This window comes from Dipodomys ordii, unplaced genomic scaffold, assembly GCF_000151885.1.
Source record: "Dipodomys ordii isolate 6190 unplaced genomic scaffold, Dord_2.0 Scaffold37, whole genome shotgun sequence".
Classification (NCBI taxonomy): domain Eukaryota; kingdom Metazoa; phylum Chordata; class Mammalia; order Rodentia; family Heteromyidae; genus Dipodomys; species Dipodomys ordii.
Window position 1 is genome coordinate 8,089,933 of NW_012267253.1, and position 23,744 is coordinate 8,113,676.

General features: G+C 38.8%; 2 protein-coding genes across 3 annotated transcripts in view; one reads left to right on the forward strand and one right to left on the reverse strand.

The window, feature by feature from the left end:
* The window catches only part of Msh6 (mutS homolog 6), a 17,498-nt gene extending 2,934 nt beyond the window's left edge, over positions 1-14,564 (forward strand). Inside the window, exons 2-10 of the mRNA XM_013017943.1 lie at positions 4,658-4,860; positions 5,827-5,996; positions 6,508-9,103; positions 11,388-11,653; positions 12,761-12,878; positions 13,009-13,098; positions 13,561-13,715; positions 13,802-14,001; positions 14,118-14,564. Of these exons, the coding sequence (XP_012873397.1) occupies positions 4,658-4,860; positions 5,827-5,996; positions 6,508-9,103; positions 11,388-11,653; positions 12,761-12,878; positions 13,009-13,098; positions 13,561-13,715; positions 13,802-14,001; positions 14,118-14,199 (3,880 nt within the window). The 3' untranslated portion in view covers positions 14,200-14,564. The remainder of the gene's footprint in view (positions 1-4,657; positions 4,861-5,826; positions 5,997-6,507; positions 9,104-11,387; positions 11,654-12,760; positions 12,879-13,008; positions 13,099-13,560; positions 13,716-13,801; positions 14,002-14,117) is intronic.
* Fbxo11 (F-box protein 11) overlaps positions 14,258-23,744 on the reverse strand; it is a 25,399-nt gene continuing 15,912 nt past the window's right edge. For both annotated transcript variants that reach the window (XM_013017945.1, XM_013017944.1), the window contains exons 12-22: positions 23,421-23,506; positions 22,473-22,567; positions 21,249-21,371; positions 21,078-21,163; positions 19,799-19,875; positions 19,569-19,712; positions 17,528-17,638; positions 16,789-16,896; positions 16,508-16,616; positions 15,662-15,760; positions 14,258-15,574 (exon numbers count right to left, since the gene is read on the reverse strand). In XM_013017945.1, coding sequence (XP_012873399.1) covers positions 15,445-15,574; positions 15,662-15,760; positions 16,508-16,616; positions 16,789-16,896; positions 17,528-17,638; positions 19,569-19,712; positions 19,799-19,875; positions 21,078-21,163; positions 21,249-21,371; positions 22,473-22,567; positions 23,421-23,506 — 1,168 coding nt within the window. In that variant the 3' untranslated portion in view covers positions 14,258-15,444. The remainder of the gene's footprint in view (positions 15,575-15,661; positions 15,761-16,507; positions 16,617-16,788; positions 16,897-17,527; positions 17,639-19,568; positions 19,713-19,798; positions 19,876-21,077; positions 21,164-21,248; positions 21,372-22,472; positions 22,568-23,420; positions 23,507-23,744) is intronic.

Consider the following 23,744-nt stretch of genomic DNA (forward strand, 5'->3'; position numbering starts at 1 on the left):
GTGGCGCTGTGGCTCAAGTGGTAGAGTGCTAGCCTTGAGCTGAAGAGCTGAGGGACAGCACCCAGGCCCAGAGTTCAGGCCCCACGACCGGACCCCCCCCCCAAAAAAAAGTGTAGCACTTTTTCTTAAAGCTTTTAGCATTGGAGCCTCAACCTTTGGAGTAGTTGAGACTGGATGTATCACCATACTTGACTTTCTTTATCTAGATTTTTTTTTTTTTGGCCAGTCATGGTGCCTGAACTCTGGGGCTGGGCACTGTCCCTCAGCTCTTCAGCTCAAGGCTAGTGCTCTACCACTTGAGCCACAGCACCACTTCAGCTTTTTCTGCTTATGTGGTGCTGAGTAATCGAACCCAGGGCCTCATGCATGCAAGGCAAGCACTCTACCACTGAGCCACCTTCTCAGCCCTCTTTATCTAGATTTTGTAGTCTTGACATTTATAGTATATTTCTGTCTTTTAGCAGACATCAAGTTATATTAAGTCTCCAGATAAAAGGTTATTTTGAAGGTAAGGTGACGTTGAAAACCACCACGCCCAGATCTAAACGTAGATGTATTTCTAAATACCATTTTATTAAAAAAATTGTTTTGTAAAAACCAGTGAGAGGGCCCAGAGAGGTGGCTCCTGCCTGTAGTCCTAGTCACTCAGGCAGAGATTAGGAGGATCATGGTTGAGAAGAATAACAAGCAAATCAGGCTAGGGCTGTGTGGCTCATTTAGAGTGCTCATAAGAGGCCCTGCGTTGAAACATTGCCTTGCCCTTGCCCAGCTTGCTTGCTGGGCTGATGTGGAGATACTTGATATTTTGAGCCATGCCTCATAATCAGCAAAAAGCTGGTTATTTTGGAGGTGGAGTCTCACAGAGTTTCCTGCTGGGACTGCCTCAGAATTGTGATCCTCCAGATCTCAGCCTCTTGAATGCTAGTATTACAAGCTTTTATCACATTTTTTCCCTCTCTATTGAGGATGCGTATTTGTATTTCAAATATATACGAAGACTTTTTTTGGGGGGGGGTCCGGTCATGGGGCCTGAACTCTGGGCCTGGGTGCTGTCCCTCAGCTCTTCACCTCAAGGCTAGCACTCTACCACTTGACACAGCGCCACTTCCGGCTTTTTTCTCATGTGGTGCTGAGGAATCGAACCCAGGGCCTCGAGCATGCGAGGCAAGTGCTCTACCACTGAGCCACTTTCCCAGCCCCTATACGAAGACTTTTTAAAAAGACATTTTATATTCAGTTTTTAAAGTTGGGTGCTTTGGAAAGGAGACACTTATTCTTGACCTTGAGGCTTAAAAAACATTTATAGTAAGTTTGTACTACATTTGTACAAATGACAGTTCTAAAGTAACAGCTCTTATAAGACATAGGAATAAAACTAGAATGAGTAGCTTATTCATGTGTAAGGTAGTACTTTTTTCATATTTTATAAATAAGAAAAATTTCAAATGAGGACTTCCACATGCCTGAAAGTTTTGTTAGAAACTTGATTTACTGTGGTCTTATTTACTACTCCCCCACCCTTAGCGTGCGACTTGGAGGGCTTTGAAATCAGGATCTCACGTACCACTCAACCACACCTTAAACCCTTGGAGTTCACCTACTCCCTCTGTCCCTCCCCCAGGCTTGAACTCAGGGCCTTTTTGCTCAAGACTGGTACATAACCACTTGAGTCATAACTCCTGGCTCTGGTGGTTAATTGGAGATAAGAGTCTCAGACATTCTTTAAACCAAGATCCTCACATCCTAGCCCCCTCAGTAGCCAGGATTACAGGCATGAATCACTGGTGCCCGCCCTTGAACTACTCTTGAAGATAGGAGTTTTTAGGAGGATTTTGTGTCATAGTCTTGCATATGAGTTTTGATCTAGTCATTAAATTTCTCTGGGAGATACAGTGACACCTGGGACTCTTGTAATCTTTGTTGTCTCATAACAGATAGTATAAAATTCCATTGGGTTTGGACCACTCTATTCTCTATTCAAGTATACTGTCACAATATACATTCATTTTTTTGTTTAAGACCTAGACTCAATCTCAGTATCTTACACTATGGCTCATTGGCTGTTGTGTACCACCTGCGCCATGCCTCCACCTCCAGTGTACATTCTTTTTCTGTTGTATGTACTGGTATTGGGGCTTGAACTCGGACTCATGCTCTCATTTGGCTTTTTTGCTCAAGGAATGGTGTACTACTTGAGCCACACCTCCACTTCTGGCTTTTTTGCTAGGTAATTATAGGTAAGAATCTCATGGACTAGCTTCAAACTAGGATCCCTAGATCTCAACCCACTAGGATTATCTGATGAGTCACCACTGTGTTTCTGCTGGGCAAGGTAGCACTAGCCTATGAGGTGGGAGGGATGCTTGAGCCCTGAAGTTGCAGACCAGCCTGAGTAACATAACCAAAAAACAACAACCCCCACCCCAACCACGAAGTTTTTTTAAGCAGTACTGGGGTTTGAACTTGGCCTTGTGCTTTCTTCATCGATGTCCCCAACTCGAGCCTTGTAGACCCAGTAGACCCAGAGATTGTGAGACAGTATTCATGAACTTGTTTGTGTAAATTGAGAGTATCCTTATAGAGCCCTTTTAAGACTAGTACAAACTGAAATAGTGCTCCTAATCTGGCTTTTCTTAATATTCTAAACTTGAAAGTTTCTGTACGCATTATCATGTTTTTCTTTTGTAGTGCTGAGAATTGAATATGGCCTTACACATAATCTAGGCTCTAATACTGAACTATATTTGTATTTTTTGCAGAAAGAAATGTACTTCAGGATCAGGTCTAAATCAGGTGGCCTTTAGTTAGCTATTTTTCAAGAAATGTCTAAAGTATTCTTGTTGTTAAAGTTTGCAGTTAGTAAAGATCAGTTTAATACACTTGGATAGGAATCAACAGCTGTTGATCGATTCCTTGGTTAAAGTTTTCTAGCTACAATTTTCCCTTTCCTTCTTCCTTTCCTTTTCTTGTTTTTATAAGCATATGTACGTACTCTTTTTCTTTAAAAAAATTAGGCACTTATTTGTTGACAGGTTTTTCTATAAAAATAGTTTGGGAGGTCATAGTACTAGATAGCTTTTGGGAGTATTTGGAATACACAGGAACTGGACAAATTAAAGAAAGCATAATGAATCAGGTAATATATTTAGCATAGTTATATATAGAATCAGCATGTCTTCCTGATACCTGTGGACTAGATCCTCTTTATAGTTTAGGTATGATTCACTAAGACTTTTATTCTTCTAGTGTTAGGAATTGAACTCAAGGCTTTGTAAGTTGCTCTTCTATCTACTAAATGAGTCAGGCAGCCCAATACTTTTTTCAGTTTGTCAGAATTTCACTAGCTTCTGTCTGCCTCCATGGAACTCTGTTTCTTGCTCACAATATACTATCAGAATTTTGTCATAGATATTAAACCTCAAATCATTCTGAGAAATAGTTTCTTATTTAAGTATTAGAATTACCAAGATTATTAATGAAGATTACAAATACTAGAATTTAATTTGTGTTTGTCTTAATAATTACACAAGCATTATAATACCAGTCTTTGCTAATGTTTTAAAAGTTATCTGAACATTTGGCTTAAAAATAACTAGTTCTGGGCTGGGAAGGTGGCTCAGTGGTAGAGCGCTTGCCTTGCATGCATGAGGCCCTGGGTTCGATTCCTCAGCACCACATAAGCAAAAAAAGAAAAAAACCAGAAGTGGCCTGTGACTCAAGTGGTAGAGCGTTAGCCTTGAGCTGAAGAGCTGAGGGACAGTGCAGCGCTCAGGCCCAGAGTTCAGGCCCCATGACCGGACCCAAAAAACAAAAAAATAACTAGTTCTGCTGAGACTGGTGGCTTACGCCTGTAATCCTAGCTACTCAGGAGGCTGAGATGTGAGGAGGTTCAAAGCCAGCCTGGGCAGGAAAGTCCCTGAGACTCTTATCTCCCATTAACCACCAGAAACCCAGAAGTGGCTCTATGGCTCAAGCTGTAGGGTGTTTGCCTTGAGCTAAAGAGCTGAAGGACTGGCCCAGGCCCAAAGTTCAAGCCCCACAACCTACTAAAAAAAAATAATAGCTGGGCGACGATGGCTCACGCCTGTAATCCTAGCTACTCGAGGTTCAAAGCCTGCCCCAGCAGGAAAGTCTGTGAAATTCTTATCTCCAATAAACCACCAGAAAACTGGAAGTGGCACTGTAGCTCAAGTGGTAGAGCGCTAGCCTTGAACTGTAGAGCTGAGGGACAGTGCTCAGGCCCAGAGTTCAAGCCCCACGACCAACCAAAAAATAAATAATAATTCTGACCCTTTTTTTTTTGGTGCTAGTACTGGGGCTTGAACTTGGCCCTTGCACTCTTGTTTAGCTTTTTTGGTTAAGGCTAGTGTTCTACCACTTGAGCCACACACCTAGTTAATTGGAGATAGAGTCTCTTCATTTATGTTGCCTGAGCTGGCTTGGAACCATAATCTTGAGATCTCAGACTTTTTAGCAACTAGGATTATAAGCATGAGCCACCAGCATCTGGCTAATTCTGGGACCTCTGTGCTTGAATATTAAAGCCAGAAGGCTTCATGCGTCTTATAACTTGTTTGGAATTGTTTATTTGTATAGGTAATTGTATTTAAAGTAACCTAACCAAGTTATAACCAAGTTATGTATTTTCTTTTGTCAGCAGTTCCTGTGACTTCTCACCAGGTGATTTAGTTTGGGCCAAGATGGAGGGTTACCCCTGGTGGCCTTGCCTGGTTTACAATCATCCCTTTGATGGAACATTCATCCGGGAGAAAGGGAAATCAGCCCGTGTTCATGTGCAGTTTTTTGATGACAGCCCAACAAGGGGCTGGGTCAGCAAAAGGCTATTAAAGCCATATACAGGTAAGAGGGTAAGGTTTACTCTGTGTGAGAGAATGAGAAAGACACTTGTATACAGTGAAATTGTGTTGTTTTCTTGTAGACTGTAAGACTGGCAAGTTGGAGAGTTCAGGCATGAGATACAGTTAGTCTTTAGTTTGTTATGTGGGATGGAACTTCAATTTCTATCCCTTTGAATAACTTACAACTGTTTATAGCAATTAAAACACTTAACACAAAATTAATCTTACGATTGGGGTTAATAACTATGAAACTCAGATACGAGAAGGGTAAGCTATGCTTATCTTGAAGGAGGCAAAAATAGGATACAACATGGATCCATGATGCTCTGAGAAAGATACTCTATTACGCCCCAAGATTGTCCATTTGAGTTGTATTTCAAATTTGAATTCTGGACCTACAGCTTGCGTTCTTTAAGCCCAGTCTTACTACAGACATCAGGAGTTCTGCATTTTTAGCCTCACTTTGGCTGGTGCATGCCTGGTCTCTTGGATTGAACCCAGGGTCTCACAAGCTAGGTAGAATGTTTTGCCATTGAACTTTATTCATTCTCAGTCCTGTGAAATCAATTTTAAGTGAAATAAAGGAAAATTTTACTTAAAGCAGGGAAATTTAAAGTTCATTTTGCTTGTTTTTGTTATCTGATCTAATTGCTTTTTGGATCTAACTTTACCGAGTGTTCCAAAACCAATTTACATTTGCTTGACTTGAAGAAGTATGCCATACTTGTTAGGGTCATGGCCCCAAGTCATTAGAAGAAACTATGGTCTTGGTGACTCAATAGTTAGGGCAACTTATGAATAAAAAGTGGCAATTCCAGTTTCAATAGCAGCTTTTTCCTGAAAATTCCTTTTGGGTTTTATTTATCTATCTATATGGATTAACAAAATAAGAGCGCATTAGAAATTTTGTTGTAGATTGAGCCAACTATTCATCCAACAAGGTTCTTATTTATAAATATGTTTTTAGGTTCAAAATCACAGGAAGCCCAAAAGGGTGGCCATTTTTATAGTTCAAAGTCTGAAATACTCAGAGCAATGCAACGAGCAGATGAAGCCTTAAATAAAGACAAGATTAAGAGGCTTGAAATGGCAGTGTGTGATGAACCCTCAGAGTCAGAAGAAGAGGAAGAGACAGAGGTGCGACATTCATTTAGTTAAGGGGGGAGTTTGTGGGGGGCAGCAGGGAGAAAAACAATTGTGATGGGGGAGCAATGAGGTGACTTAATTTTGATAGATATACATGTCTTTCATTGTGGAAACTATCTGTGTGTATGTGCACACTTCTGTACCTTCTTGTATCATAGGTTAGATTATATAAAACCTCAACAGTTGGTCATCATCAAACAACCCCACTACAGTGCTCCCAATAGTCTCTTGCTCAAGAGTGTCTTCAACTCAAAGTCCTGCCTTAGCCTTTCAAGTGCTGGGATTATAGACCATCACCAGGCCCAGCCATGACACTTGATGATACTGAGAAGGAAAACAATCATTTCTGGAGGTATATGAAGTTACAGCATACTGAGAGATTCCACAGCACTATTGTAGTTTTTCAAATCTTGCTTTTATTATTTTTGGTGCTAGAAATGAGAACTAGGTCCTTTTACATGGCTCCCAGCCCTTTATTTTAAAATGTTTTCTTCTCTGTCAGGTAGGTGCAACTTATGCATCAGATAACAGTGAAGAAAAGGACAGTGAAGCTGAAATGCAGCCTCAGAAACAAGGACCTAGGAGAAGTAGCCGGCAAGTAAAAAAACTAAGGGTCATATCAGACTCAGAGAGTGATGGTGACTCTGATGTGGAATTCAAGCCCAATACTAAGGAGGAAGCTAGCAGTGATGAAATGAGCAGTGGAATGGGGGATAGTGAGAGTGACGGTCTGAGCAGCCCTGTCAAAGTTGCTCCAAAACGGAAAAGAATGGTGACTGGAAGCAGTACTTTTAAAAGGAAAAGTTCAAAGGAGACACCTGCAAAAGTTTCAAAGGAGACGCCCGCAAAAGTTTCAAAGGAGATACCCGCAAAAGTTTCAAAGGAGACACCCGCAACCACCAAATGCATAACTGGAATTTTGGGAAACAAGACCACGTTGAGTGCTTTTTCTGCCCTTCAAAATTCTGAATCCCACGTCCATGCTAGTGGAGGTGATGACAACAGCCCCCCTACTATCTGGTATCATGAATCTTTAGAATGGCTTAAGAAGGAAAATAGAAGAGATGAGCGCAGGAGGCGGCCTGATCACCCAGATTTTGATGCATCCACCCTCTATGTGCCTGAAGATTTTCTTAATTCCTGTACTCCTGGGATGAGGAAGTGGTGGCAGATTAAGTCTCAAAATTTTGATCTTGTCATCTTTTACAAGGTGGGGAAGTTCTATGAACTATACCACATGGATGCTGTTATTGGAGTCAATGAACTGGGGCTGGTGTTCATGAAAGGCAGTTGGGCTCATTCTGGTTTTCCTGAAATAGCATTTGGCCGGTACTCAGATTCCTTAGTGCAGAAGGGCTATAAAGTAGCACGAGTGGAACAGACTGAAACTCCAGAAATGATGGAAGCAAGATGTCGGAAGATGGCACATATATCTAAGTTTGATAGGGTGGTAAGGAGGGAAATTTGTAGGATCATAACCAAGGGTACACAGACTTACAGTGTGCTGGAAGGTGAGCCCTCTGAGAACTACAGTAAGTATCTTCTTAGCCTCAAAGAAAAAGCAGAAGATTTTTCTGGCCATAGTCGTGTATATGGCGTATGCTTTGTTGATACTTCACTGGGCAAGTTTTTCATAGGTCAGTTTTCAGATGATCGCCATTGTTCCAGATTTAGGACTCTAGTAGCACATTATCCTCCAGTACAAGTCTTGTTTGAAAAAGGGAATCTTTCAGTAGAAACTAAGACAGTTCTGAAGGGTTCATTATCATCTTCCCTTCAGGAAGGTCTGGTACCTGGCTCCCAATTTTGGGATGCAACTAAAACTTTGAGAACACTGCTTGAAGAAGGGTATTTTACTGAAAAGATCAGTGAAGGCAGTGGAGTTGCATTACCCCAGGTGCTTAAAGGTATGACCTCAGAGTCAGATTCCATTGGATTGACACCAGGAGAGAAAAGTGAATTGGCCCTCTCTGCTCTAGGTGGCTGTGTCTTCTACCTCAAAAAATGCTGTATTGATCACGAACTTTTATCCATGGCTAACTTTGAAGAGTATATTCCTTTGGATTCCAACATGGTTAGTACTACAAAACCAGGTGCTATTTTTACTAAAGCCAATCAACGTATGGTGCTAGATGCAGTGACATTAAACAACTTGGAGATTTTCCTGAATGGGACGAATGGTTCTACTGAGGGGACCCTGATAGAAAGGATCGATACCTGCCATACTCTCTTTGGAAAGCGGCTTCTGAAACAGTGGCTTTGTGCCCCACTCTGTAACCCTTTTGCCATCAGTGATCGCCTAGATGCCATAGAAGACCTCATGGTACTCCCTGACAAAACCTCTGAAGTTGCAGAACTTCTAAAAAAGCTTCCAGATCTTGAGAGGCTCCTGAGTAAAATTCATAATGTTGGGTTTCCCTTAAAAAACCACAACCACCCAGATAGCAGGGCTATAATGTATGAAGAAACCACATATAGTAAAAAAAAGATAATTGATTTTCTTTCTACTCTGGAAGGATTCAAAGTAATGTGTAAAATTATAGAGATTATGGGAGAAGTAACTGAAGGTTTTAAGTCCAAAATCCTTAAGCAGATAGTGACTCTACAGGCAAAAAGTCCCGAAGGTCGTTTTCCTGACTTGACTGCAGAACTGAACCGATGGGATACAGCCTTTGACCATGAAAAGGCTAGAAAGACTGGATTGATCATTCCCAAAGCAGGATTTGACGCTGATTATGACCAAGCACTGGCCGACATAAGAGAAAATGAACAGAGCCTCCTGGAGTACTTAGAGAAACAGCGCACTCGAATGGGCTGTAGGAGCATTGTTTATTGGGGGATTGGTAGGAACCGTTACCAGTTGGAAATTCCAGAGAATTTCACTACTCGTAATCTGCCAGAAGAGTATGAATTGAAATCTACCAAGAAAGGTTGTAAACGATACTGGACCAAAACTATTGAGAAAAAGTTGGCTAATCTGATAAATGCTGAAGAACGTAGAGACACATCGCTAAAGGACTGTATGCGGCGACTATTTTATAACTTCGATAAAAATTATAAGGACTGGCAGTCTGCTGTAGAATGCATTGCAGTGTTGGGTAAGAATTTGAACAATAGAATTTCTCAGGCCTTAGTTAAGTAATGCTAAACTTTAGTAACAAGATAATGTATATTGACAGATGCATATATACTTGCTCATAGTATCTTAAGTGTTGGCTGGACGTTGGTGGCTCACACCTGTGATCCTACTCAAGAGGTTGAGATCTGTGGATCGCAGTTCAAAGTCAGCCCAGACAGAAAAACCCATGACATAGTTATCTCCAGTTAACCACCAGAAAACCAGAAGTAGTGCTTTGGCTCAGTGTTAGAGTGCTAGCCTGGGGCAAAAGAGCTCAGGTACAGTACCCAGGCCCCAAGTTCAAGTCCCACTACTGAAAAAACATTACCAGGTCGAGGCATGGCTCAAAAGGTAGAGTGCCTGCCCAACAAGTATGAAGCCTTAGTTCAACTCCCAGTACCACAAAGAAAAAAAGTCTTAATAGTGGGACAACTTTTACTTTCAACAAATTTCAAGTTTTTCAGCAGTACTAGGTTAAATTTCTTGGGTTGGGGGTTTGGAAGCAGTACAGGGTTTGCACCCTGGGCATCACATTTGAACTCTTAGACCACTTTTGCCACACCTCAGCTCATTTTGATTTAGCTAATTTTCAGACACTATCTCCCCACTGATGCCTGGGGCTGACCTTAGACTTCAACTTCCTATTTCATATAGGATTACATGACACTCTATGCCAATTTGTTGAAAAATTTTCAGTAGCATTTTAGACTGAGCTGGCCTTGAATTATGATCCTATCCACCTCTCAAGTAGCTGTCGTTGTAGGCATACCACTGCACCTAGTCACAGATTTTGTTTTTGGCACTTGTTAGGCAAGTGGTGCTATCTAGCATTTGAGCCACAGCCCAGCCCCTTTTTGCCTTATTTTTTTGAATAGAATCTTGGGTTTATGCCTGGGCTGGCCAGCTATGCTTTCAGCTAGCTGGGAAGAGGTGTATACCTTTATGCCCAGTGATTTGTTTTGTTTTGTTATTGGCCAGTCCTGGGGCTTAAACTCAGGGCCTGGGCACTGTCTCTGAGCTTCTTTTGCTCAAAGCTAGCACTCTACCACTTGAGCCACACCAGTACTTCTGTCTTTTTCTGTTTATGTGGTACTGAGGAATCAAACCCAGGGATTCATACGTGCTAGGCAAGTACTCTACCACTAAACCACATTCCCAGCCCCATACTTCTGTAGGTTGAGATTATGGTCTTAAATTTTTTTGCCTGGAATGGCCTCAAACTTGAATAAACTAGGATTTCAAGTGTGAGCTATCTTGCTCAACTTTCACTTTAAAAATTTTTTAAATTTACTTTTGCAGTGCTTGGAATTGAATTGAGGGCTTCATGTACACAAAGTACCCCTCCCCCCAGCTAAAATTCAGTTTATATTTCTGTTTTTAAAGTTCTGAAGTCTTTAAATGTTTTGAGTTAGATTTAATCCTTTTTTGTTTTTGGCCAGTCATGGGCTTGAACTCTGGGCCTGGTTGCTGTCCCTTAGCTCTTCAGCTCAAGGCTAGGGCTCTAGTACTCAAGCCATGGCGCTACTTCTGGTTTTCTGGTGGTTTATTGGAGATAGAAGCTCCCGGACTTTTCTGCCCAGGCTGGCCTCCCGAGTAGCTAGGGTTACAGAAGTGAGCCACTGGCACCTGGTTAGATTTATCTAAAAATTTAGCACAAGTATAGCTTGCTTGAATTAAAAAAAAAAGGTTTTGTTGGTGTTAGGTATTGGACTTAGGATGTCAAGCATACACTGTAAACTGAGCTACACCCCCAGCTTCATAGCTCCAGTGATCATATTTGTAACACAAAATTGGTTTGATCTGAACCTTCTATTTTAGTGTGTATGGTATTGGATAGTTAAATAATTTAAAAACTCTTTTTTTTCCTTAGCTTGGATATTTGAAGTTGGTTAACTTATCTGGTACCTAAGATATTAGTATTACATGACAATGACAACTTTTAGAACATTCTGCTTCCAAGCATTATGCCCCAGGATTCTGTTAAATAACAGGCAAATGTACTACTATTTCATCCAAGTGTTACATATATTGTGAAAATATTAAACAGGCTGCTGTTTTATTTTCAATAACAAGGTCACCTAATAGTAAAGATATCATTAACTGGAGTATTAGTTGTTAGGAAAAGCCTGTGTCTGTCAGAAAGCAAATTACTGCTACCTCCAAGTAAAATGCATCTTAGAAGACTTTATAGAACTTTATAGGATTATAGTTTACTGTCAAGAAACTCCCCAATGATGAAGACTTATTCTTATTCTTTTTAACAGATGTTTTACTGTGCCTAGCTAACTATAGTCAAGGGGGTGATGGTCCTATGTGTCGCCCAGTAATTCTGTTACCAGGAGAAGACACTCTCCCATTCTTAGAGCTTAAAGGATCACGACATCCCTGCATTACGAAGACATTTTTTGGAGATGATTTTATTCCTAATGATATTCTAATAGGCTGTGAGGAAGAGGAGGAAAATAGCAAAGCCTTTTGTGTGCTTGTTACTGGACCGAATATGGGAGGGAAGTCCACACTTATAAGACAGGTAATTCTTCATGTTCTGTTAATGTAGAGTGCATGCGTGAGGTTCTGGGTTAAATCCTCAGCAACCTCTTTCCAAAAGAAACTTGTAATACTAAGAATGAATCTTTTTCATATAGCAGTTCTATAAATTTATTCATTGCTTTAGAAAGCAAAGGGGAAAACTTGTTATAGAAATTATATTCCTCTCATTGGTCAAATATTTTCTCATGTTAAAAATAAAGGGATGGCTGGGAAGGTGACTACGTTTTTGAGTGCTTGCCTTGCATGCATGAGGCCCTGGGTTCGATTTCTCAGCACCACATAAGCAGAAAAAGCCAGGAGTGGTGCTGTGGCTCAAGTGGTAGAGTGCTAGCCATGAACTACAGAGCTCAGGGACAGTGCCCAGGCCCAGAGTTCAGGCCCCGTGACCCACAGAAAAAAAGCGGGGGGATACCAGGAAAGTTTCAGGTTATGATAGATATAGTCACAAAATATAAAGAATGTATGTAAAAGTGATATTATTTTGTTTAGTCTGGGGATTGCACCAGGGGCCTTGAACATGCTTCTATATTTGAGTTACAACTTTTACCCTCTTGTCTTTTTTTTGGTCCTTTAAAAATTACTCACTTGTAGGAATCCTTGCAAAAGCCTGGCAAACTTATTCTGACAAGGAAGTAAATAAAATGACTTTGTTAACTATTGGTTTAGGGAAGGTGTGATAGTCTGTTTTATTTTTTTTTTACACCAGGGATTAAAAATACTTTTGTATTTTTCAAGATGTTATAAAGAAAATTTGAAGAGTGAAAAAAAATGGTATTAGAATTGGATCCCCTGAAATAGATTCACTTGATTTGTGTTCTTAAGCAATTCCCAGCTGGTTCTCCTCTAGACAGGGTTGGGTTGGGTTCACTAGTGTAGTAGAGTTAGACAACAGGCTCTGATGAAGAGGGCCTGAGCATTTTGATTTGCCTAAGCCTCACAAGCAAATGGGTTTAAGATAGAACCAGTCTTTTTAGAATCATGAATCTCAAGTGCCTTATTAAATAAGGATTCTTAGGACAAATATTCCTGTGTTTAGGTTCTTTTAATACCAGTCAATCATAAAATACCTTTTCTCCTACCTTCACAGGCTGGTCTGTTAGCTGTACTGGCTCAGTTGGGTTGTTATGTACCTGCTGAAGTATGTAGGCTCACACCAGTTGATCGGGTGTTTACTAGACTTGGTGCCTCAGATAGAATAATGTCAGGTGAGTAGTTCTTTTCCTCCACACCTAAGTCATGTAAACTGCTTGTGTATGAGTCGTTTAAACCTGATGTTTAGTGTTTCAGGTTTTATGAAATGCTTCAGATATTCTACAGTGACTTTTTCTTTTTTAGGTGAAAGTACATTTTTTGTTGAATTGAGTGAAACTGCCAGCATTCTTACGCATGCAACAGCACATTCTCTTGTGCTTGTGGATGAATTAGGTAAGACAAAATTTTAATGTGAAGGCTATGTTAAAAAAGTACAATTTTTCTAAAAAATCTGGAGAACATATAAGTGGCTTACAATAGCTACTCACAAAAGATGAATGTAAGAGTATTTTCCTGTTTCATTATTAACAGGTTTAATAATTAAAGCTTTAAATTTCTTAACCATATAAGATGAAAATTACTAGTTCCTTAATAGGAAGTTTCTAGACTTGAGCAATACTCAAAAACTCCATGCCACAGAGACTTGCTAATAAGACTTCTTGTACAAGGGTACAAGGCCTCTCCCCCTTTATCACTTATGTTGCCGAAGCTGCCTGCCTTAGTCTCAGTGGCTAGTTACATTATAGGCAGACAACACTACAGTGACATACTTTTCTGCATTCACTTGTGAGCTGCACATCCCTTGTTAGAAGCCTATTGAGTAATATACAATGTATGCGTATTTCACTTCCACAGGAAGAGGCACTGCAACCTTTGATGGGACAGCAATAGCAAACGCAGTTGTTAAAGAACTTGCTGAGACCATAAAGTGTCGTACATTGTTTTCTACCCATTACCATTCATTAGTAGAAGATTATTCTAAAAATGTTTCTGTGCGCCTAGGACATATGGTATGTGCAAACTGTTTATTCAAACATTGTTTATTTTTGACGGAATCAAGTGGGTATTTCAACTGCAGTTTTCTCCTTCCTTTAAGGCATGCATGGTAGAAAACGAAAGTGAAGATCCCAGCCAGGAGACCATTACTTTCCTGTATAAGTTCATTAAAGGAGCTTGTCCTAAGAGCTATGGCTTTAATGCAGCAAAACTTGCAAATCTCCCAGAGGAAGTTATTCAGAAGGGACATAGAAAAGCAAGAGAATTTGAGAAGATGAATCAATCACTACGGTTATTTCGGTAATTATATGTATTAAAATACATGATTGTTTTTTAGTAAATTTTTAATGGGAAAGGGGGAGGGATGATATACACCATGACAAAGTTTAAAAGATACTTTTTATTTTTATTTTAAGGGAAGTTTGCCTGGTTAGTGAAAGGTCAACTATAGATGCTGAAGCTGTCCATAAGTTGCTGACTTTGATTAAGGAATTATAGACTAAACTACATTGGAAGCTTGGAATTGACTTGACGAAGGTGGTAAATTCAGACAACGTTATGATCTAATAAACTTTATTTTTTAAAAATGACGATTTTTCCATTTCTTTCTAGGAAATTAAACCCTTTTAATTCTTACCTACCTTCTACATAATGGTTATTGAATACTCCACAATATATTAAGTCTAGATGTTATGGTACATGCATACACTTTCAGGCTGTTTATACCCACTGTCACCAATACACATAAAATGGGGGGAAGAGGGGAGCTATGAAACGGTATAGGGCTGTATATATATACTGATCTCAGCTTGTAGGAAACTTTTAAATTTCCAGCAGTTTTGTCTAAACTGTTCAAAAAAAAACTATGAACAGAGTTCAAATACAGGACTGTTTTGAAGAGACTTTCTGAAGTGTACTTTAAAACATAGTAGTTTAACCTTTCACAAAACTGAGTTACAAGAATACTTTTGTTTTACAGTGCATCCCTTCCTAGGAAGTCTCATTAAAACACTCACTTTTTCTAGGGGTGATTTTGAATGCTGCATGGGGAAGGGAAGGAAATAATAGTCTTAACTTTTCTTAAAGGATACCAGAAACATTGCTGGATATAATTTAAGATTAGTGTTTTCTCTTTCATAGAAAGAACGTACATACTGGGACATGAGTACAGTTACAGCAAGTCTAGGTGTGCTAACAAAACAGGGCACATTCAAGTACAATAAGATTTTGCTTGAAATTAAAAACAAACTACATGAGATTAAAGCATTAAAATCATATTTCTCAATCTGAATACATGTTAAAAAAATCAAAAGAAACGCAGAAGTGCTAGCTCACATTTTTACCATATTACAAAAGCAATTGGTACCCATGTCCATAAAGGCAGCAACAAAGCTGCTTGTCTATTGAAGATTACTACTGCAAATTAGACTGCATTCAATGCTAGTTGTAAAAACACCAGCTTTTCAGAAAGTTGGTATCTGTACAAAATTGCAGCTTATTTTCTTCACTTCTGTCCTTTCAAAAGTCTTTACACAGTAATGCTAAAACACCCAGCTTTGAGATCCTGAGTCAATATATTGCCACTTTCTTTTTGGTAGCTTGAGCTTCATAGTGTCAACTGACCTTTTGTATCCATTTTTTTTTAATACAGTCTCTTCCTGTAGCATGGGCAAATATTTTCTTCCAAGAAATGTTTTAAGTTATGATGTTAGAATGGCAGGATTTTTTCTTTAGGGAAGGAATTCAGTTGTGCTGCAATGTATTAGATTCTATAGGTGGAGCAGAGTCATATAGTGTGTCTGTATCATGTGTAGGCTCACCAGCTAATGTACAAGGATTAGACAGTGTTCCAGCACCACAGTCACAGAAAAACCTAAAGCAAAACGAAAACCCAAAAATTAGGAAAGTAAGGGAGAAAATAATTAGGAACCATAGTATATACAGTAAGTGTGCTACATACCTATCATGTCTAATAAATTCTACATCATGTCCCTGATGGCACTTCTTAATGCAGTTCACACAAATGGCATTTCGATCTGTGGTGTTACAAGTGTGACATCTAAAAAAGCAAAGCCTTGCATTATTTTTCTTCGAACAAGTCAAGAATTCAAAATACATTTTCTGTCATTTGTATGAAAACAAAAGTAATTGTCTTCGGAGATTTTGTTTTTTCTTGAAGTACTGGGAGTTGAACTTAGGCCTTGTACTAGCTGAGCAGGAGCTCTGCCACTGTGAACCAGGAATGACTTAAAAAAAAAAAAAGTTGTAAAAAAGCTGGGTGCCAGTGGTTCATGCCTGTAATCCTAGCTACTTAGGAGGCTGAGATATGAGGATCATGGTTCAAAGCCAGCCCAGGCAGGAAAGTCTGTGAGACTCCAATAAATCATCAAAAAACCGGAAGTGGTACTGTGGCTCAAGTGGTAGAACGCACGTCTTGTGCTGAAGAGCTGAGGGACAGTCCCCAGACCCAGAATTTAAGTCCCACAACCATCACCAACAACAAAGTTGTAAAAATAAAGCCGTTAAGTCTTGGCTGAATCAATTTGGGAAAGTAGTCAATGTTTACTAAGTGGAATTAATGACAAGCTTTACTTTTACAGATAAACACTTCCATATTTTGATTAGTACTGTGTTGTATACTACGTATTACATAGTAATGGGTTTGATTATAAACTTCAATGTAGACAATATGAAAAAAAATTTCAGTTCCTTCCTAAGATTGGCAAGTAGCCAAAAACTGGTAGGCACTGCCAGCTTACAAAGGAATTGTATCCTTTTCTAGGATTCAGATAACTTAGAAATATACCTGTAAAAATCATGCATGGGATAGCTGGTATAACTTGATATTTTATATAAACATTGGCCTCTACTAACAGCCTTTTCTATGGCATCTTGATTGTTCATTATTTTGTTATCTGTAATAAAAGAAAAGGAGAAAGGATTACAGAAATGGAAGTGGGTTTGAACAAGTCAAAACAGGTGGGTTTTTGTTTTTTTTTTTACTCTTTTTTGGGAAGGGACAGGAGGATTCTATGCAGTGACTTCTGCTTACCCATGTATTTGTAGTCAGAAAAGGCACCAACATACCTTTCATTGTCACGTTAACACCAGATGCTAAAAATAAGCCTCCAAATCGGTTGTTAAAAATCTGATTGCCTTCTAGTGTTGCAGTTGCATGATTTGTAATTTCAATACCTGAAGTAAAATTTACAAACAAGCACATATATCACTATGCCATTTCTTAAACCCAAAACTACAAATGCTGTAAAGTGCTTAAGTGGTACTTTTTTTTAAAGAAAAAAAATGTTGAATGCACATTAATCCTCTTAATAAGTTCCAAGTATTTTAGATTCTACTGCTGACAAACAGAAGAATATAGTGCACAAAAGTAAGTTTGGGTAGGAGTTAGTTTACATGCTAGAGAGAAAAGGAATGTCTGGATTTTGTACACATAAAAGTTTAAATGTTACCTATTTTTTTTTGTTTTGTCGGTCCTGGGGCTTGAACTCTGGGATTGGGTGCTGTCCTTGTGCTCTTCAGCTCAAGGCAAGCGCTCTACCATTTGAGCCACAGTGCCACTTCCATGTTACCTATTCTTAGTGGTAGTACAGGGCCCACATATAGTCTAATCATTCATATTTTATAATTACTAGTGGGCAATAAGAAGTTTGGCATTGAATACAAGAATCTAGAACTACACTGTCAAATAGAGAGGCATTCAGCTATTTTGGCAGCATTCACTACACAGTTTAATAACCCAAGTAGAATACATCAGAAAATGAAACACTAGAACTATAAACAAGCCATAACAAGGGAAAATACAAACCTGCAGCAAATCCATCAAATATTCTGTTTTTCCTTAAAACTGGATGACTATTAGTGCTGATGAGAACACCTGCTTGAGCATTCCTGAAAATATCATTTTCTTCAAGGAGACCTATAATAAAATATTTAAATGTTTCTGGTGGTAATTTGATTTTCCTTTTATTTCATACACAATGCATTGTAAATTCATAGGACTTTTTTCAACCAAAAAAGTTTTTGCCAGCCTTTATTACAAGAGTCATTCCCTGATTTGTTTCAGTCTCCTTTCACCTGCTGCATGGTTTCCAGTAAGTTTGTCTTAACTCTATCATGATTACTTTTAATACTTTAACTTGCCATGTTGTCTTTCAGTTTACTTGTACAAGTATGTTAACTTGGGACTCAACTCAGGACCTGTGATAATCACTTCTTGCCACTTGAGACACGCCCCCATGTGCTTTTGTTTTTAGTTCTTTTAGGACAGACTCCTGCTTTTGCTTGGATCAGCCCACATTTGAGTAGGTAGGGCAAAAGGCATGTATGACCACATTTAGCTTATTTTTGACATAGGCTCTTAACTGCGTGAGCTGGCCTAAAAACACAATCTTGTCTTTACCTTCTGAGTAGATGGGACTACATGCATGTACCTTTATGGTTAGATGCTCTGCTACATATTGTGACATCTATGCGTGTACCTTATTTCAGCTCAGGAAGGCTATCTCTTACCCTGGCATTGTAGCAATGTTTGAGAGTGAGCTGACGAATCAATGCTTTCAAATGCTCTACCCTTTAGCTATATGAGTGAGCAAGTTACTTACCTTTTTTTTAGACTGAGTTTCCTTATCTATAAAATGTATATAGTGACCCATTAGGGGTCCCACTGCTGGTGGGAACGTAAACTTGTTCAACCACTCTGGAAAGCAATATGGAGGTTCCTCAAAAAAACTAAACAGAATTGCCCTATGATCCGCAATTCCACTTCTTGGCAACTGTCCAAAATATCACAAACCAGGATACAGCAAAGCCACCAGGCACAACCAAGTTCATTGCAGCACCATTCACCATAGCCAAGGTATAAAATAAGCCCAGATAACCCTCCTCAATGGATGAATGGATCAAGAAAATGTGGTATATATACACATGGGGTTTTACTCATCCACTGGAATAATACAATGTGCCACACTCCATTAGACTAAATTTCATGGATATAGTACTGTTTTATTCACCATTTTATCTTTAGCATCTCTATCACAGTGGTAGGCAGATGTTTTGTCAGCATTTACACAACCAGTGGAAGTGAAATAATTACACTAGGAATGTACCCCCCCCATTTGCCAATGAATATATTCTGTACAAACTTAACTGCAACAAAAAGCATTTTTGTATTTTGTGTTCTCACTTTCTCTTGTACAGATTTGTAGCAGAGAACCGAATTACTAGATTCTAAACTTGAGAGTACATCATTAATAGGGCCATCACTGCCTGCCTATAGTAGTAACTTTTGCTCATTAAGCCTTAGCAATTTCAATTATCCTTCCATGTAAGACACAGTATGATTTTCAGTTACTGATAGATTTGCATTCAGGGTTCTCCTCTATTTGAACAGCATAAACTGGAACTTTTTGCCTCAATGAACAGGGGAGTTGACATGTGGATACCAAATCAGGCAGACTTAGGCTAATTTAATTTTGTTCTTTAACAAAAGCCATACCTGTTTGCTACATCTTCATATTAACATACCAGTTAATTTCTCACACTTAGGTCTTAATTTTAACATTTATTGTATGATCACTATACTGAATAATAAAAGGTCCAGAATGAGGAAATAAACAAATTCTATCTTTAAAAAGCTTTACTGATAAACTGGCAGAGGAAAGACGGCTACAAAAGGAGAAAGTAAACATTTGTCTCCTTTAACTTTAGGCATGAATTTAAACCATCTCAAAATTTGATAAGGAAAAAGATTCATTTATAATACTAGTTAGCAACGTTATTAATCATTAAAGATATAGAAGAATAACGGAAAATTGATTTTTTCACTAATGCAAAATTAACAACAATACCTCGACCCCCATTAAATATACAGATGCCACCATCTCTTCCATCATGGATTTTATTTCTTCTTAGAGTAGGATTACTATCTGTCTTAATCCATACGCCAGCCATAGCATTGTCAAATATTTCATTGTCTTCTATACAGCCTAGTCCTATAAATGCAAACATTTAGGCGTGTTATTTAGAAAGTATATTTCTAAAGTTTATTAACATAGAGAACAAGATGAATTAAACATACCAGAATTATAAACTAGAATTCCACCATTCTGTCCTCCCCAAATTTTGTTGCGTCTAATTTTGGGGTTGCTTCCAGTCCTACGGGTAAGATAGAAAGTAAGTAATACATTTAAATAATTTCTACTCCCGTATCCCATGTGGAGACATTCACAATTAATCATACAATGGGGTCAAGATGCTCTGATGTGTAGTATGGAAAATTATTTAAGCCAGGCACTGATGGCTCACACCTGTAAAGCTAACTGCTCAGGAGGCTGAAATCTGAGAATCTCTGCTGGAAACAAGCAGACAAAGCCAAAATATTTATCTCCAATGAACAAAAAGCTTGAAGTGGAAGGAGCTGGGTGCCAGTGGCTCACACCTGTAATCCTAGCTACTCAGGAGGCTGAGATCTGAGGATCACAGTTCGAAGCCAGCCCGGGCAGGGAAGTCTGTGAGACTTATCTCCAATAAACCACTAGAAAACTGGAAGTGGCACTGTGGCTCAAGCGGCAGAACGTTCACCTTGAGCTGAAGAGCTGAGGGACAGCGCCCAAGCCTAGAGTTCAAGCCCCACGACCAACCAAAAAAAAAAAAAGCTTGAAGAAGTGTGTAGCTCAGGTGGTAGAACACTAGCAGTGAGTGAAAAAGCCAAGCAAGAGTGTGAGTTCGAATTCAAGCTTCAGTAGCATCACAAAAGAAAAAAAATATTTAATCATGTATTTCCTAAGAAATGAGTAAAAGTATCACTACAGGGCAACCAAATATGTAAACTAAATTGAGGCTAACTTAAATGGTATATTTTTGCCTTATATAAAAATGAACGGATGACTTACACGATCACAAAGATTACTAGAGTTCTGGAAAGTTAAAATATTAAAGAGTATAAAAATGATTTTTTTTTTTAGATGGTTGTGGGGCTTGAACTCTGGGCTTGGGCGGATCCTCTGCTCTTCAGCTCAAGATGAGCGTTCTAACCATGAGCCACAGCGCCACTTCCTAAAAATGCTTAATTTTATAAAAATAGAAGCTCCTATTTTATTAATGACATGCCAGGCATAGGGTAGAAATGCAGGGCGGTAGAAATGAGCTCTTACAACATGTCACTGGTTCCTGTCCAACCAGACCAAGAAAAGCTACATTCTGATAATTTAAGAGTAATAAGAATGTGAACATACACATACACACACCACACCCCAGAGGGATGAAGGACTAGGTATTTAACAATAAGGAAAATCTTTCCACATAGTCCAAATACTCCCAAGACCTCCCCAAAGCAAGCCAAATGTGAAAACATTTACCTTATTTGAACCCCTGAATACATATGATTATAGATATCATTGTCTTCTAGCACTCCATGTCCATTGTCATAAAAATAAACACCAACCTAAAATAAAATTTTAAAAATTCAAGTAATGTTTTCTTTATAAGGCAGTATTTTCCCAAAAGCAAGTATAAACTGCTCATCTTACCTGTTTGCCACTGTGTATCCGGTTTCTTCTCAGTACTGGAGTGCTACCAGTTGTCACCCAGACCCCAGCCAGAGTATTACTATAAACTTCATTTTCTTCTATTACTCCTTGTCCTTTTTCATGCTAAATAGAAGTTACACTGGTTACAATTAATACGCATCTCTAAGCAAGCACAGCACGTCCTCCTGTTAAACATGGTCATGCAAAACATTTTGATTTTGTTTTTCTGGCTGGTAATGACACATACAACTTTTTTTCTCTTTTCTTTTTGGGTACTAGTGCTAGTGAGTGAACCCAGGACCTTTCATGTGTTAAGAATGTGTTCTGAGCCAGGCGCCAGTGGCTCATGCTTGTAATCCTAGCTACTCAGAAGGCTGAGATCTGAGGATCGCAGTTCAAAAGCCTGCCTGGGCAGGAAAGTCCAGGAGACTTTTATCTCCAATAAACCACCAGAAAACCAGAAGTGTGGCTGTTGTTCAAGTGGTAGAGTGCTTGCCTTGAGCTGAAGAGCGCAGGGACAGTGCCCAGGCCCAGAGTTCAAGCCCCACAACCAGGGGGGATGGAGGGTGGGGAGGAAGGAATGTGTTCTGCTGAGCTAGTGGTCATAGCAACTCAGGAGGCTGAGCTCTGAGGATTATGGTTCAAAACCAACCTGGGTAGTAAAGTCTGTGAGATTGTTATCCTCATTTAACCCTAAGCTACAAGTGGAGCTGTGCCTTAAGTGATAGAGCATTAGCCTTGAACAAAACTGTTAAGAGACAGCACCCAGGCCCAAATTTAGTCAGCTGCTGATTAATTTAAATAATTTCACACACATGGAATAAGTCATTCACATATTATCAGGAAGAACAAAAGTCTATTTTCTAATTTTTTTTGGTGATACTGGGGATTGAACTAAGAACTTGGTACCTACAAAGCAAGCACTCTATCACTTGAGTTATGTTCCTAGTTCTATTTTCTAAATATTGAAGATAGTTACAAAATCACACCCCAAAAGTTGAATATGGCCTCCCTCAAACTTGATGTAGTCCCTTCAATCCTTTCTCTCCCCCCAGTTTTCTGAGAGGTGGGGAAGAAGGGGGTACATACTGTGTAGCGCAGGATGGACTCAAACTCAAAACCTTTTTTTTTTGGCTCCTACATACTGGGATTATAAACAAGTATGTGCCACTACATCTAGCTTTCCCCAGTTTTGATACATTGAGTCTACATATTGTAACTTACCACATAAATTCCACCATGTTGTCCATCATGGATTTTGTTATGTCGAACAATTGGACAACTGTTTGTCCTAATCTGAATTCCTGCTAATGCATTACCTGTTTAAAAATAAAAGTCACACAATGTCAATACTTAAAAACCCAGTGAGACATAGACAGACATTTATCAGGCAGTAGGTAAAAATTCTTACATCAGAATTTTAATGAGCATTAAAAGACCAAATTAAGTGAACTTGACTGTAAACAGATATAGAGGGATTATAGGTAGTATAGTTGTAGTATGGTTAAGAGTAGAAACTCAAGCCAGGCTGCCAAGTACTGAATTTCAGTTCCTGTATGACACTGAAAAAATAATTTAACTTCTGTGTCCTAGCCAGTATTTAATAATATCTACTTAATCATATTTATTTCATAGAATTGATGTTAAATAGTATATGACTTAATTGAAGTAAGATGCTCAGCACATGGCCTTCTAAAGCTTTATCTGTATATTATTCAGATCAACTACCCAAATAGCCCATGAATACATTGGTGTCTAGCACATTGTTTATCTAATCACTGTTAGGTGAAAGCTTAATGAGATGTAGTTTAATTCTTTAATTGATTCAAAATGTATTAAACTGCCAATTAAATAATTTATTGTTAAGCAATGCAATAAATCTAACCAAATGGACAGTCTTTGAGGCTATGGTCTTACATTTCCCTTTGGCATATGGCAAAGTGCCTGGTCTACAGGAGGTACTGGGTGAATGCTTCTTAAGTGAGTATATCAGAATAATCTTTATTGAGCACTTAAAAGAAATCAAATAGGAAGAATGGTGAAAAGAGTTATGACATTGATCAAGATGCATTGTACTGAAACCCCTTTGAACAACTACTTAAGGATAATAAAAGAAATCAGTACCAAACTAGTATCAAGGCTAATTTTTAAACAATAAGACCATATACTTACCATAAATGTCATTTCCTTCAATAAGGCCTCGTCCATCACCAAAGATGTAAACTCCTCCTTGATTTCCATTAAATATAGAATTCCCCCTATAATTATGTGAAATAATTTTTATCACAACATCTATTTATCAAAGCTTGTTTTATGTAACTATAATGCTATTCGTGGCCATGTAAAAATTATTTAACTTCTATAGGTAATAAGACACTCTGATAGGATTTCTAAATTTTCTTTTAGTTCTTTTAATACCAAAGCGCTGGAAAAACCACCTATTACTTGGAACAAAAATAGCATTTGCTGCTGGGTGCTAGTGGCACATGCCTGTAA